A 16711-nucleotide genomic window follows, 5' to 3' on the forward strand; every position below is an offset into this window, starting at 1 on the left:
TATCATAAATTTGAATTCTAATGAATAAAGGTACAATCCTTGAAAAAAACAGCTCAAAAAAATCTTTAAAAGTTTATTTATTGGTATAAAATAAATTTAAATTTCATTAAGAAGGCAAGAATATTGGACTCGAACATTTTATTCAAGTAGGTTAAGGCGATGGATTTGTGAAATTTGTCGATAATGTCAGAAATCCTGCATTTTTGAAGGGAAAGTTTGACAAATTTTAATAAAAATTAGAAGAGTGAAAAATTTGTCACTTTTTTCGAAGTTTTTAAAAGTTTGATTTGATAATGTTGAAACTTCATTGTAATTTTTTCCTAGTTCTCCAAGCTTCCGACAAAGTTCTTTTTTTTGTGTAAGTATTGAAAATATGAATTATTTTTTTCAATTTTTCTGTTTTTTAGTGTAGAATTTGTCTCGTTCGAGGTGATTTTGAGCGAATAAGTGCAGAAAAAAATCGGTGTCAGATTACTTAGAAAATCAATTTTTCCAGAATTTTAAAATTTTTTCCAAATAGTGTGGAAATTATTTCTGACACCTAAAAATCGAGTTGTAGTTAAAACTCGTCGTGGTTAACGAGTTCGACTACTTTTGGGTCAATTTCCAAGCGAACATTTCAAGTGTAGTTTTTTGACCCATATATTTACTCGTAAGAAAAAAAAAATTGAAAAATTCAAAATGTTCTTTTCGCAGGAAAACTTTTGAAATTTGTGCGAATGGCTATGTCTCGTCAAAAACCAAACCCTCTCCCCTCGAACCAAATTTTATCATTTCAAGTCATCTTAAAGTTTTCAGCGCAATTTTCGATTTCTTCAAAATTTTTAAATTTTTCCAGAAGAAGTATGGAAATTGAGGTAGACAGGTAAAAATCGAATTGTGACCTATTCTCGACCTTGTCGGTTTCCAGATATCCGAATTACGTAATTGCCACCTCTTCTGGAGAAATTTTAAAATTCTGGAGAAATCGAAAATTGTACTGGAGGCTCCAAAATGATCTGAAATGGTGAAATTTGATTTGACCCATATTAGTTTCAGGACCACATAACTTTCATCGTTTCTACTAAATGAATATTGAACTTCTTAAAGCATACCTAGACCTACCTAAATTGTCTAAAATGATCAATATCGTTTCGTAGAGCCCTTATTTCATTCATAAAATGAATTTTTATAAGAAAAGGTCACCATCAAAAATTACGAATTATTTTCAGATCAATGATCATTGAATTTTCAAAAATAAAACAACAAATTACGTATACGAGTAACTTAATTAGACAAATAAAATTATACTGAAAATCTTACCTTGTCGACAGGTTGCAAGCTCAAATTCCTTCTAGGATGTACTTCAATTTGCAATACCTCGTGACCAACAGGCATACTTTCTGGTATCCTGACAAAACGTAGATATTCCCCAGCTGGGTAAAATTGGCAACCTAAAAATTAATCAGAAAGAAAAACGAATAAAATATCCGACATTTTAATTTTATTTCGGTATAAAATTATGAATAGGTAGAAGGACAGACGTATACATGCTGCATCAAAGTAATGACAATTTTTATCAATTAAACGACGATTTTATTTAATTTCACGACACTCGTTGTCGTTATACTTATTCGACTGGGTACGTATCGTGCCTTCGATATAATTATTTAATAATAAAAACCAGCAAAGTGCGAAAGTGAGAAATATTTTCTCCCATTCTTACGTAGGTAAAGAATACCTTACACGAGTATACTTAACACACAATACAATAGCTACCTACATAAACTTCGCAGATATTTATGCTCGAATAACTGCGGTCGTCCTTTTATAAATATTTGCTATGATACTCGTATTTCCGACTGATGGTGCAATTAATTGAACTAGAAGACGATATTTTTTACATCGCCGGTTCGCGGTCGTCTTCAAACTCGAGTGAAATCCATTGGTAAAAAAATATTCAGACTGATCTTATAGACCTATGATACCTATAGACCTACCATTAGATTTATTGTTTTTCACGTTTAAAAAAAACTTCCTCTTAAAAAAAACCAGATTTTTTTCCAAGTAGGTATGGTTATAAGCATTTAATTAACATTTTCCATCGACTGGGTTATAGGTAGGAGTATAGGTACCTGCTTCCTCGTACGTTGTACTCTTTATGTTAATACGTCGAAATTCATAATTACTGTCAACGGTACCTCTAAGACGAGAGGTGTGCGTATAGATGCAAACGATTTTGTTACGAATAAATGTAGTTTTTCACGCTACGAAAATTACCTACTCGTATGTGATGCCTCGCAAAAAAAACACGTTTGCTCTATAGCCTGTAATGATGAACTTCCCTCGTGTTGGCGACGAGTCTTGTGAGATATAGTGGTATTGCAGCGAGGAAAAATTCTTAATTAGGCGTATGAACTCGTATACTGACCAGTACACAGTACAGTACGGAACTACGATGTGTAGAAACAGTTATGCCATTTCCATTTAACGTATTTAATCGCTACACCGGATGAAGGTTAACTTGGTTACGATACAGATAGATTAGGCCGAAAGTTGGAAAATATTGTGGAAAATATTATTACGTAATTAAAGTATTATCCACACACCTTCGAAAAGAAAACAAAAAAATAGCAGTGTATTTTTGCGGCGACAGTAGCCTAATGTTTTAGCTGTTGAATTTCATGGATATCGGTTATGTGTCTTTTTTAAGCATTTAATTACATACGTCAAAGAAAGAGAAATTATTCTGGCGAATTTTTTTCTGCCAGATTATCATTTTTACATGAGTTTTGGTCAGCGCATACTCCATGTAAAAATGTCATTATGCGTGTGTGCGGAAGTATCCCTGTGTAGGGTATCCCACTGAGTGTGAACATGATCTGATAGGTTTATGCTTTAATCATAACACATCAGGAACTGGTGTAAGTACATTTCTGTTTGTTCTAGGAATGTGCCATGCCATGAGCACGAGTAAGTAGGTGAATTTGGATGTTTGTACTTTTCGATAAGTTGACAAAGTGATTAAAAGATTGCGTAATCTTGATGCTGTTCACTATAATGTAAGGTCAATGAGCTAGATATACTCGTACGTACTATACGATGGAAAAATACCAACTGGACCGTCGCAGATGGAAAAGACGTGTTATCGTTTCCAGTAATTTTCCGCCTTTTTTTTGCTGTAATTTGACTTCACGAGTTGATTCTAAGATTTTTTTCAAAGCTCAATGCTTATACAGAATATATATTTAAGATTCTTTTTTATACAACATTTTTAGAATAAGGCAAAAGCCCCTCTATACCAATAAAAAAGAGTGCATTGAATTTATAAATAAATTTCAACCTGCGCGGTTGTGTTTTTTTTTTTTTTGAAATACATACGAATAGAAAGAATTACAGAAGTTGTGTTTTGACCGTGAAACGATGCGGCTTAATAATTTTCGGCGGGTAGATGTAGTACCTTTTCACAATTTACTTTGAAATAAGACTATAATTATTTACTTACAAGAAATTAAAAATTTGAATAGATAAAGTGTTCTGAAAACGAGCCTAGATAAAGATATTTAATCAAAAAATAATCATTCGTCGTGATTTCTGTATCTAATTTTCTTCTTTTTGAGATCGGTCTCAAAAAATATTTGGCCACAGTACATTTTCTCCTCTTTACGGGTACCTATCTACAATTTTCATCACCCCCCCCCCGCGCTCTAAAAAGGAAGCTGTGGTAAAAACTTGACTTCGATGGTCTTGATGAATGGAAATATCCATGCAACGGCCCTTTTCATGAAATTTAGTTCAAAAGCAGACCTAACTATTTCCCATTCTTTATTTACGCAAAATACTTGGAACGAATTTTTTTTTATTTCTCTGTCAAAAAGGGTAGGTATAATATTTTTGGGTTGAACAGTATCCGATGAATCAAATTTCAGCAGAATTTTTCTGAAGAACTAGTTTTTCAATTTTCACCAATCAGGTGGCGAATTTCGTTCCTTAGATTCTTGGATATTATTTTTTAATAAAATGGAGGTATAGTGTTCAAATTCGATGTAATGCCCCAGTTTTCATCTTTCGAACGGATCCGGCAGCGGGTTCCTGGATTTCTTATTTTTGGAATAATATCTACTTTCTCGATTATACTAGTACTAACTTTCCATTTTATTTGGGAATGAAAAATTACAGACATTTTATCAAAACATTTTTATCTTTGTGTCCCTTGGGTAGAAAGTTAGAAACTTAGTCCTTTCCTCTGAGTAATTTTTAAAGAACAAGACTGATTGCATTTGTGGAAAATTTCAATGAAAATGTTCCGTAGTTTTGAGGTTCTAACACCGAAAATTTTTCTAAAAATAGTATGTCTTCGGTTCTCTTGAGAAGAACAGTGTTCCTTTCCCTTTTTCAAAAATATATGATTTGCATTTTTTTTTTTTGAATCAATTATCTGCATTGAAAAATTGCGACAAGTAAAAATTCAATTAAAAATGCTCAAAAAAAGTCTAAAAATTTGGAAAATAACAAATTGAAATGTTGAAGGTATTATTAACATCCTCGCCCCCTCTCTCCTCAGATAAATCTTAGAATGTCCGAAGACATTGCAGAAGCGAAAAATCGACGTGTAAAAGTTTAACATCTCCGCTATTCAGAAGATAAGAAGTCGTAAAGTGTTTGAAAAATGAGGACAGGTCAGTCATGAACTATTTTTTTTTCAGAAGTAAATCATAGAGCAAATTTTAGATTTGAACTGGCAGAAATGATTTTAGAAATTCCAAATTTAGAACAACATCGATTAAAAAATTTTGTGTGTGGGTCTTTTGAAAGTGATTTAAAAAAACATGAAAAATTGAATAATACGATTGAAGGCTGTGGAATAATTTGAAATCACCGTCATTTGAGGGGGGGGGGGGAGGTCGAAAATTGAATATAAATTATATTTTGAGCTACGTCAATTTGATCAAATGAATCAAACTTGAATTTGAAAAAAATATCCACGAATCGAAAAATAAATGTTATTAAAATTTGCTCTGATGGTGTATTTTCAAATTTGATTTTTTCCGTCTGAGTTGGATTTTGAAGCTGAATTGGAAGAAATGCGGTAACATTTTTATTATATTATTTAAAGGTCTGAACCGTGGTGCCACCCTCTCCCCCACTGCCTTACCTCAATTCCAAATTCTGAAAACCTTTGAAAACGATCGATCCTAAATGATTGTACAAACGAATGGAAATGCTAAATGATGTAGAAATTCTGTGATTGACTAATGAACGTCTCACTTCTTTTTTTTTTCAATCAATTCATCCACGTTTATTATTATTTTTTTAATGACAATTTTCTCTATTCCCACACCTATTATATTTTGATTTTTACGAAAATGTATTTTGGTTTGGGAAATGAAAATAACATTGAAGACCCTTCTCTCCCTCCCCCAAAAAAGTTTGTATTATGATTTGTAAATCTTATTGATACTAACCTAGGTTTGGATTATTGAACGTGATTTATTTTTTATGCTTACGATTTTTATAAAAGCGAAAATGTGACCGATTATTATCGACTTGGGATTTTATGACTTCTCTTGAATTTTTCGAATGCATAAAATTATACTTAGACGCGTGTTACCAATTAACAATTTGATGGGTTATACAAATGATTTATGAGCTTCTTACCGGTATGCCAGTTTTTGATAAATAAAATTGAAATTAATTACCTGCCTACCTCATGGTTTTCTGACTTTATACTCAATCTATAATCGTAATTTAGAAATTATCCAATACCTTTGATTTATACATTGCCTTTTTATTGAATCATTCGATTATTAGCGAGAGAAATTATGTGAAAAGTTACCTAATAGGTACGAGTAGGTATGATTTTATTTTATTTTTATGTCAAATTTTCAGAGACAATAACTACCGCACAAAAGATTATACTTGCCGTTGATTTTAGATTTTATGACCTAATCTTAAAATATGAACTAGGCTATGGAAATTCTCATCCTGCTCTAAAAAATTAACTTGAATTTCTTGTAGTCTGAGTGGAAATATTTTTGAGATTTGCTTAAGTAGATTTCAAGAAGTCCATTGATTTACCTATACATATAAATTTATTTCGTGTAGTTGAGCATTTATGCGCATACGTTAGTAGATGTTTCAATACGTTATAGAAAATCCTCTGAGATAGGAGAGAAGGATGATGTGATTTAAATACAGTGTTGACTACACCTATCGATGAAATTTTAATTTTTGCAAATTTCTTTGAATCTAGCCTGGTATACTTAGATTACTATATGAATTTTCTGTCTTAAAAAAGGTGTAGCCGACCTGCTGAGAGATTTATTACTTTTACCTTTCCAATATCGTAACAACTAGAATATTGTGTCTAGTGGCTAGTGTCTCTGTCTACCTACTTACATCCCTTAAGTAACTCAAATGTGTTCTAAAGTTACAAATTTATTGTATCGTCGTAAATTTTGAAAAGATTTCGTTGTTCGAGTCCAGCTGTTTTATAATGTTTTACATTTAAATTAGCGTTGACCCTTTGCGCTACCGTTGAAATTTCCATTTAACCTACAGCGCCCGATGTTCTTAGAATACTCGGTTTGATCTTTTAGCAGACGTACCTTATAATCCGTTACTGTCGTTTTTTAATTAGATATAAATCGTTTTGGTAAAAATAGCCAACACGAGGGAGAAAGTTGTTTTTCTAAAAATAATTAGGCAATAATATTTTTCAAATTCCTTTACGCTTAAAATTTTTGACAAAATTAAGTATAAAATATTTTTAGCCGAGTATTTTGCCTAAAACGGTAATTTATCTCGAAAGCATAGAAAAATAAAGTCAGTAAAAGCTTGAGAAATAAATCAGCTATCAATAGCCGAATATTTTCATCGAGACATTCATCAAGATTGTTGTACCTATAGGTAGTGGAGTCTGCTACATACATTCTATTTCTGGTTTTTTAGGAAATAAATCACAACCAGTTGTATGCCTCGAACGATGGAATAGGTTTAGGATGTTTCAAATTCGCGTTGAATTGTTCGTAACAAAACCAAAAAAGAAAAAAAAATGAGAAAGAAGAAGAAAGAAAAATACACATAGGTATCGATCACCTAAATCTTTGATGCCTTCATAATACGTCGTAATCTGTTTAATAATTTCATGATCGCGATTAAATTAACAAGTCAGCGAACCGTGAATCGCTTCACAACTCGTATAGTAAAATATTCAACATTTAAATGCGTTACAGTGGATGGCGTTGTAGTAAGCGACGCGTGCCACAATTACACGTAATGTATTTATAATGCTGTGTTTAAAGTAATTATGTGCTAAGGTATTGGTAAGTAAGTATATAAAATTGTGTATGCATATGGTAACGCGTCCGATTCATCGTTTCGGTATACCTAATTCTACACATAAAATTAAAATTAGCCTAGTAAATGAGTATTTAATTTACATGTATAATATAGGTAATTCGGCCTAGCTTGGTAAACTTACTACATGTGCAGTATTGGTAGAATTGTAGGTATGTTTTTTGCACACTCGATCTCGGATTTATAACCCTGTATCGATCGTGTTTTGTGTAAGTAAGGTAGGCCTATGTAGGTAGATTCGTATTGTTGTGAACCTAATTACTCCCGAAACCATTCAATTTCCTATCGTGGACTAGTTATCTAGTTTCATCGAGTAATCGGAAGACTTTTATTTTTAATATACGTCCTATTACAGCATGTGTTTTGTTTGTGAAATCGCTTGATTATTTCTGAATTAGCTGAGATTCCTAGATCGATCAACCAATGTATCTTAATTCACCATTGATGAGAAAATTTTTGAGGCCGGCCATTGGAAAAAATCAGGAGAACATCCAAGAGTACACCACTACGAGGGCAAGTTTCAAGAAATGAGTTGGGTATTTGCATTTTTCAATTTTTGAAAATTCCAATTTGGGCTCATGTTTTATGATAAAACCAAAATTTGAGTAAATTGAGATAGAAAGCTAAAATTTGATTATTGGTAGCAATTTGAAGCTGTTTTGGAGCCTCTGGCGGGTTTCTATATCTTCCAGTTCTGGCTAAATTGGCATAAAAAGGGCCTTAATCGAATCCTAGTGTCTTTATTGTGGTCTTTAAGATCAACTTATTATGCTGAAATTCTCAAAATCTGTTTATTTTTGTGTTGATTCAAATGAACAATTTTTTCTCAAGTGACTAGTTATTTTTTTAAAAAAAGTAAAATTCCCTTCTCTGCTGGTTCAAATTTATCTAACTTATTGTTTTCAAGAGCTAAAAAGTTATAAAATTCGCTGGAGGCTCCTTAATAGCTGAAAGAGCCACCAGTTCGAATTTTCAAGTCAAAAATTGGGCATAAGTCATATTATACTCAGGAGAGGTACAGCTTTTTGAAGTGATGTGTTCGTAAATGAAGAATTTTTCGTTTCTTATTTCGAAAATAATCACTGGAGAAAATTTGAATCGATTGTATCCATTTTATGACTGTTTTTCCACAAAATGAACAATCCGAAAGTTCGCTGGAGACTCCAGAATAACTAAAAAGTACCATCAATCAATTTTGGGCTTCAAAAATTAGATATATAGGTAAATCTTTTGGCTTTTCAAGTTGTTAAGTTTGCAGCAGAGGAACTTCTTTTTTTTTGCTTACTTTTCCATAACTGCATAAAAATTTGAAATTCGTTGAAGTCTCCGAAATGATTCAAAACCATCATCAATCAATCAATTGAGGAGGTCAAAAATTAGGTAAAAACCAAATTGCAACTTTTTATGTTGACACGTTTGTAATCCAAGAATTTTTCATATTTTTCAAAAATACTTAACTAGTAAAGTTACGAGCTAATCGCTGGAGAAAATTTTGAATGTAACCAGGCTGGAGTGGACTTTAAAAAGTTATGTCATAGGGACAAAAGGTCACAAAAATTGTAAATTCTTGTTGGACTTTTTGATCAAACGTGAAGAATAAATCGATTAAAAGAATCAATTTTCAAAAAATTTCCTTTTTTTTGAGAAAAACAAAACTGCTAAAAATTCTCTCCACTTGATACGACTTATAGGTCATGAGTCATCAAATGTATAGAAAGTGAAATAAGGATAGTTGAAAAAAGTCACCTTGAAATAAAAAAAGGAATGAGTCATTTCAGTCTATCCATGCATGACTCACAACAGTATCAAACTATTCATTCAAATTTATCACCCGTCTCTTTTCTATTAAATCTTGAAATCTGTTTGTTTTTTTTTTCAAGAATTTTGATCTTGAAAATTTGATTTTCAAATGCTGAAAATTTCAATAAAATTCAAACACATGGAAGAGCTATGAAACAAATTTTAAACCCCCATTTTAGTGCCTATTTTTTCAAAATTTTGAAAACTCGATTTTGAAATTTACATTTTAAAAATCCATGAAAATCCAATTCTAAAATGGTGTAAGTAAGTAAATTAGGACACCTAGAGGAAAATAATTGGAATTGAATCTGATCAAGTCTGATCAGATCCGAATATTTCACGGATTCAATTCGACTTGACCAGATCTGAATAAATCTGATCCAACTAGATCAGATGAGATTAAACTCGGACCCTGATCAGATTCAATCGTTTTCTCCTGGGATGAATTTTGAAATTTTCGAAATGCTGAACATTTAGTTTTGAAATGTACATTTTGAAAATTTAAAAATAATACAAGAAAATAGGACAAGAATTTCAAAGTCTTCAACATTTCAAAAGTTTGAAATTTATTCTAATTTTTCTATGTGAGGTAGGTATTTCAAATCGATTTTTCAAAATTTAATTTTAAAGTGAGATTATCGAAAGTTTAAAAATTTTAAAATCAGTTTCCAGATATTTTGAAATTTTAATCTGATTTTTAAAATTTTTGCAAAAAAGAAGCTATAAAGCAAATTTTTTAAAATTTTTTTTGTTTCCTATTTTTTTAAAATTATGGAAATCTGCTTTTAAAATTTACATTATTTTAAAAGCTCACTTTAAAATACTTGTAAGAATAAGTTTTAAATTTTTCAAAATTTTGAAATTCATTCTCATTTTTTAAACCTGCCTATTAGAACAGAAGGTTTTTCAAGCGGTAAATCTTAAATCCTTTCCATAATTTTGAGAGAATAAGCGATGAAAAAAAAATCAAAATTTGTTTCATATGTATATAGTTTCCATTCAGAAACTTGGCAAATCAATTGCTCAAAATCTCGAAAATTTTGAAATCAGTTTCCAAATTTATTTCTTACTTACATTCTCTTATCGAAATTTTGAAAATCGTATCTTCAAAATTTCCAAAGTTTCAAAATATTTTGAAATATATAAAACACGATTTTCAAAATTTTGATAAAAAGATAGCTGCAAAACAAATTTGGTAAAACCGATTCTGTAGAAGAAATTTGAAAAAAAAATCGAAAAATGCTTTGAACGATTTTTTTTCTCTGGCAGTTTTACATTTTTCTTAGTCTAGCGTTGCAGCGAAAAGTGAATTTTTGGATTTTTTTATTTTTCCAGGATGATAAAAATGTGTTAGCTGTTTTATTCGATTAATTTTTTTCAAGGTTTTAAACAAGTATAGGTAGGTAAACAATGAAAACTCACCGTAAACTAATTTTGATATTGCAAGCAGCCATAGTACAGTTACCGACATATGTATCATATCGATAAAATGGAAAATTCTACCGCAAATGATTTCATGTCAAACATTTCTGCAACGGTGGTTGATTTTCAACTCCCAATCTGTTCAAGACGATGTATCAGGATCATCTGAAATCCACAGAAATACCTCTTATAATAATCATTTATTTCAAAATTTTAGAATAAAAATACACTTCCTCTCCATCTACACAAATTATACGTATATCGTTGAAACCTATAGTCGAGTTGGTGGCCTACAAAACAATACACGACCATTTGATTTACCTACATGGATGGCCACTGTACAAAGTAAACATTTATACGATATGGCGTATAAATTCGCTAAATTAGCGGAGCGTTTTACAATAAGTTACCTACTAAGAGATTTCCTATCAACATTTCGCGCACACTGGGCCATTTCCACTTAATTTAACACGACTATATGTACCTACCTAAGAATATGAATTTATAATTAGTACCGTCGCGTCGCATCGTATCCATATTCTATATTTTTGTTAAACCGAGTAAAAAAAAATGCTAAAAATTATCATCCTCGATATGGAAATTTTAATTCATATCACCAGCTGAAAGTATACTTAAGGAGAAAAAAATTCATAGGTACAATTTCTAGTTTGTTTTTTCTCTTTGTGACTTTGACAAATATAGGTTCGAATAATGGACATTTTAATTTTTTCTAGTAGTCGCCAAGTCGTTTGCGGATACGTTGAGTTTTTATTCATGTGACAGATTACCTATTTATGGTAATCCGACGATTGGACTTATGGCAGAAAGTTAATAAATTCTAGCAAAGTGAAAAAATACTGGTAAATGTTTACATTTTGAGGCTCGACGGCGCATAAACTCTTAAACTATATTAGACATGGGAGATGACGTAGCGGGGTGATAGGTAAAAATGAGAATTCTTAATTGACATATTTTCTTACTTATAAAAATCCCATCTCTTTGGAAGCGGTCATCTTTTTACTTACGAGTAATGACACCTTACCTATATATATATATCGCTAGAAAATATAAGTACCTATAATGTATAGTAGGCTGTTTTATTTACGGTAGCTGTGTAATTAGCTAGGTCGTCTCTGTTGTGTCGATGTTGTCGCGACGCCTGAAATGAATTTCTATCGAGATTCTACGCCGACCAGCAAGACGACGAGTACAATATTGAAATTATTGAAAGTTATTTAAAATGTTTCAGCGATTGTTTAATTGAATAGATGGGAAAATTATATTTTAAAGGTATAGGTACTATAAAGTGCCACCTACAGTATATCTATAACCTAATAGATAGTACGCCTGTTCAACATCTTTTTTTTTTTTTAAACACGTACCTGGACTAAATTTAATAATGCTCGTGATAATGGGCATTTTGACGTTTTCTAAAACGCCATAGTGAAAAAAAAACGCGCTTAATAGTGTAACGACCAATTAAGACTCGCATAAACCTATGTATTTTTATAATTAACTCGACATACGCAGCACGGATGCGGATACGGCGAAAGTCATACACATTCGACTGCAGTAGGCAGCTAGGTACTTCGGTAATCGTTTGCAATATTGTATTGTAGGAGTTAATACAGGCCCACGATACGTATTACGTTGTCATATATAACTCGATGTAATTAATTGAAATTAGTTACACGTTTGATTAATTACATACGACCAAAAGTACCGATACCAGGTATTATACTTGGGATGTTTTGGGAGATCTTCCTTCCTATTCATTTATTTATTTTATTTGATCGAGTAATACGAGTACCTACCTAATGTACATAGGATATAAAAGTTGAAAAATACACATAATGGTACCCTTTTGAGGTGTATTTCCTTATATCATGCGAGTGAAAATAATTTCGTAATGATCGGTTTTAAAAAGGTGGAGTCGTGTGAAAGATTAATTGGATTAATGATCGAGTTAACCTGCGATGAATATTGGTAAATTTGGATGTACAGCTACGCTATGGTTTCTGGTGAGCTAGGTAGGTAAAATCACATATCTATGGGAAGTGAATCTAGTAGATACTTATGAGAAAGCTCAACATCATTTTTTTCATTGAGAATGAAAAAAGTGAAATTTAAGTAGATAAATTGGTAGTAGATGATGTACCTTTTCACCTTCCTATCGTCCCGTCTCGTCTCCTGAAAGTTGAATGATTTAAAAGAATAGGTTGGACAAGAACTATTGACTAGAACAGAACAAGGGAGGAAGCAAGGAAGGTCTACTCTATACGTAATGGTTTTTCAGCCAGGCAGTGAAGTTGACAAATATTAACTCTTTCAGAGCAAATCAAATTTTCACCTTCAAATATATGATACAAGTACTATTTTTTATTAAAAACAAGTAACTCAATCATACCAAGATTGATTATAAAGTGCTCAAAAATTACTATTGAAAAACGTTGATTTTCTTGCTTTATTTTTTTCAAATTTTTGTTTGTTGAATAATCTCCCACCTTGAGAGATAATTTTAAAAATCGTTTCAATTTTTCAGTTTTTTAAAATTCACATCGGTATAGGTAGGTACAGGTAGGTACTCTTGTTTTCTGAAGCTATCAAGACTATGTCACTGAATGGCAGATTATTTAATTTTTTTGATCGAATCTTTACTTCTTTTCAAATTTTTTCCCAAATGTCCTTCTCAGGTAACTGATTGTTTTAATAAGTTTTGGAAGGTGATTTCTCTACAACGTTGACTGAATCCTCCCCCCCCCCCTTCATAACAAAGGATGAGGAATTTATCTACAAGAATGGATAATCGAATTTGGCTCACAAATCTGGCAAGTTTGAAGGTACTCGTAAAAACAAGAAAAACACTTCTTGTGGGCATGTCGAACCTTTGGAGTAATAAGATTGATTACACCTACAAAAAATTGATTTTGAGAATTTTACACTTTTTAATGGCTATTTGACAGTGGACAGTCTCCATCGAAAAATGACGATTAGACATTGTGTGTCTATAAGTACCTACTTGAAATAACAGAAGGTCTTGAAAAAAAAAACAAAAATCTAATAACATGAAAGAATGTTTTTAGTAAAAAATGTGAAACCTCAAAAAACCTCTTTTTTGTGAAAACAGTTGTCATACTTGAGTATTTTTTTGTTTGTTTGCAACTAAAACTCAAAGAAATTCAATTTCGTTCAAATCAAATGAAATTTGTTCATACCTTAATCATAAAATGTGATTTTTTTGAGATGTAACATATTAGGTACTAAAAGGTGTAACCCTGTAAAATACAAAAATTCATCTCCCTAATAAAAAACATCAACCTCACAAACCAAATCTAACCCCTCCCCCTCTACGGGTGTAATAATCTTGTAATTATAAACACCCCAAAAAAAAAATCTTCTTTTGAAATTGCAAGGACTGAAAGCAGGACCTGCTCTCCCCACCCTGTCAGAAAACCATGAAATGTTTCTTAAAGATTTTTTAAAAAAAGTCTCAGGATCGATGCCCTTTTGCATTTTTTATCTATCCTCCAACTTGAAGACATCAAGATGACATAAGAATACTTGCCATGATTAGATATTTTGTTTATAATTTCAAATTAAAATTGAATTTTTTTAAAATCAAAGCCAGTAAAGCGAGCAATTTTTTTTTCATTGAATTTTTATGAAAAAAATGTCCTTAATCAGAAAAAAAAAACTTTTTCCAGAACTATTTTTCTGCGTGAGTTCCTCACTATAACTACCTTTAAAAAGTTGCTAAAATAGTAGGTTTGAAAAGCTGTTTGCAAAAAATTAAATTTTCGAGGAAACATCCAGAAATCTGATTTTGAACTGGAAGTATAAATGTATTTTCTTTAATTTTCACTTGAAAATGAATCTGCAATTCTTGCTCATTAAACCCTACTTCTTCGAGGAATCTTCATCTTGCTCTTTTCAAGTTATCATCTCTCCAAATCTATTTTTAAAATTTTATCGCCAATTTCTTAAAGTGTTACGAAAGTCTCATTTATAATGCTCACTTAACGAAAAGCCTCTATATTTTTTAATATTTTTAAAAGAATTAAGTCTGCACGGATCTGTGAGTTTTCAATTTTTGAAAATTCATAAAATTTCTAATAGTTATACGTACTATCCACCCTTGAGTCCGAATGAGTCAACTGCAGAAAATTTTCAAAAGATGTTATGGTGTGAATTATAAATTTCAGTATTATGGATATTTTAAATTTTGGTTTTTGTCAAATTATGAGCTTCAAAATTGATTGCAGGCATTATTCAGGTTTTTTGAGCCTGTTGCAAATTTTGAGAGAAAAGTGAAAACGTTTTGCTAATTATCGCATTATTTATTTTTAGTCTAGTAATTTGTTAGAAAAATGTATACGTAAATGGTTTTACTGTTGAGCTATTCATTTCAGCTCAAAAGTCGTCCAAAATGAAGAAATGAAACATTTGAAAATTTCGTTTTCAGTGTCGGTGATTTTTCCAATATTATTGATTAATTTGTTCAATGATTTTATGCTCCTCTTCGTCTTTTTCCTTTCACCCGGTAGTTACGTACAAAAAGCTGAAATTTGGTAACTCTAAATGTTGAGATGAAAATCTGTAAATAAATTTGTATCGTCAAGTCTATGTCTAATGTCTATCCCCCCCTCAAATTGAACGAAATCACTTTCGAGTAAACCTAGAGCTTCTAGCAAACTTTCGTATTTTAGCCAGAACATTCTAGAATATTCTAGGAGGTAGTGTAATCATCTTTGTAGCTACTGGAGGCTCTGGACTTTGAATTTTTTACAGGATTAGATACCATTTCAGTTGTCAAAAGTGATTTCTACGCATCCTGCAGCAATTTTAAAACGCTGAAAAAAATCAACTTTTGCTGAAGGCTTCAAATTGACTTTGAAATGGTTTCAATTGATTTGATGGGAGAGGGATTTCAGATTTTTATCTCAAAATTTGCTCTTTTTTTTGTGAAATTAATAAATTATGCCATCATCAACTGTTTGCACTATTTTAAAAAAATTCCTGGAAAATGAAAAAAATGGATTTTGTTGCTTAAGGTTTAGATGGCTTCTGGCTGTTGGAGAGACCAAAATTATAAAATAAAAAATAAAATAAAATAATGCCAAAAAATGAGCAAAAAAACATGTTTTCAAGAGTGATGAAACTTTCTTCACTGGGTCAAAAAATTCTCTATCCATTTTTGGCTTCTTCTAGTGCGTTTGAAACCTTCAACTCCTCATTGATTTTCACCCCATATTTCCCCTACGATTCTCAAAATCAATTCGGCAGCGAAGTGTGTACCAATGTTGTCAGAAAATTCCAAGCAGAGATTCCAAGCAACGCTTGCTGAAATGAGATGGACAAATTTCAAAAAATTTCAGACATCAGCGATTATACTCGTACTTTGTTGACACATCAAAAAGTCCCCCTGCTGGACGAGGCTGAAAATTGCAATCAGCTGACATAGCACGTGAGTCTTAGGGACTGGTTAACATCTCGGTACATTAATTTGATTACTTTGCATTGTGCAAATTTGAGATTTCCAAAAATTGGTTCGAAATTCAAAAATGAACTTGAGCTGCTGAAACTTGCTTCAGAAGTTTTCAACGTTTGAGTACAAATGTGCTTTAGAGTAAGTACACATCTCAAGGCACATTTCGAAACAATGTTCTCGAACAAAATTTCAAATACTCGCATGAATTACGAATGAAATTGATTAAATTTAAAAATCCACGAAAATCTTACCTTTTGGCTCGTCGATCACTCCAAATTAAATCGATCATAAATTCCAATGAAATAAGTGAAACTAAATCGTAACTTGACGTACAGAACGCGAACAAACCAAACTTTTTAAAAAACCACTCACAATACAAACACCGCACTTTAAATTCGAACTATTCAAAAACGACCGATTTTTTTCTATCAATATTCGTATCGAATTATCGTATACACGCGTTTAGGTTTACGAAAGTCGGTGAGAAAAAAAGAACGCGCGAAACGTTCGTTCCACTTGTCGATATCGTCTACTACGAAGTACCGATTAAACGTTCTTTCAACTATAACATGGCTCGTCTAGGTAAATCTTGTGGGACGTAGGAAATGTGCACTCTTGTTCCCCTCTTGTATCGTCTACCAAAGTCTGGCTCTGGTGTAAGTA

General features: G+C 31.7%; 1 protein-coding gene across 2 annotated transcripts in view; it reads right to left on the reverse strand.

Moving 5' to 3' along the window:
* The window catches only part of Cad89D (cadherin-89D), a 58087-nt gene extending 41376 nt beyond the window's left edge, over positions 1–16711 (reverse strand). The window contains exons 1-3 of one of the 2 annotated variants that reach the window (XM_065357157.1): positions 16300–16711; positions 10561–10725; positions 1303–1433 (exon numbers count right to left, since the gene is read on the reverse strand). In XM_065357157.1, the coding sequence (XP_065213229.1) occupies positions 1303–1433; positions 10561–10618 (189 nt within the window). In that variant the 5' untranslated portion in view covers positions 10619–10725; positions 16300–16711. The remainder of the gene's footprint in view (positions 1–1302; positions 1434–10560; positions 10726–16299) is intronic. The other variant, XM_065357158.1, reaches the window with a different exon arrangement.

The sequence above is a fragment of the Planococcus citri genome, chromosome 3 (genome assembly GCF_950023065.1).
Source record: "Planococcus citri chromosome 3, ihPlaCitr1.1, whole genome shotgun sequence".
Taxonomy (NCBI): domain Eukaryota; kingdom Metazoa; phylum Arthropoda; class Insecta; order Hemiptera; family Pseudococcidae; genus Planococcus; species Planococcus citri.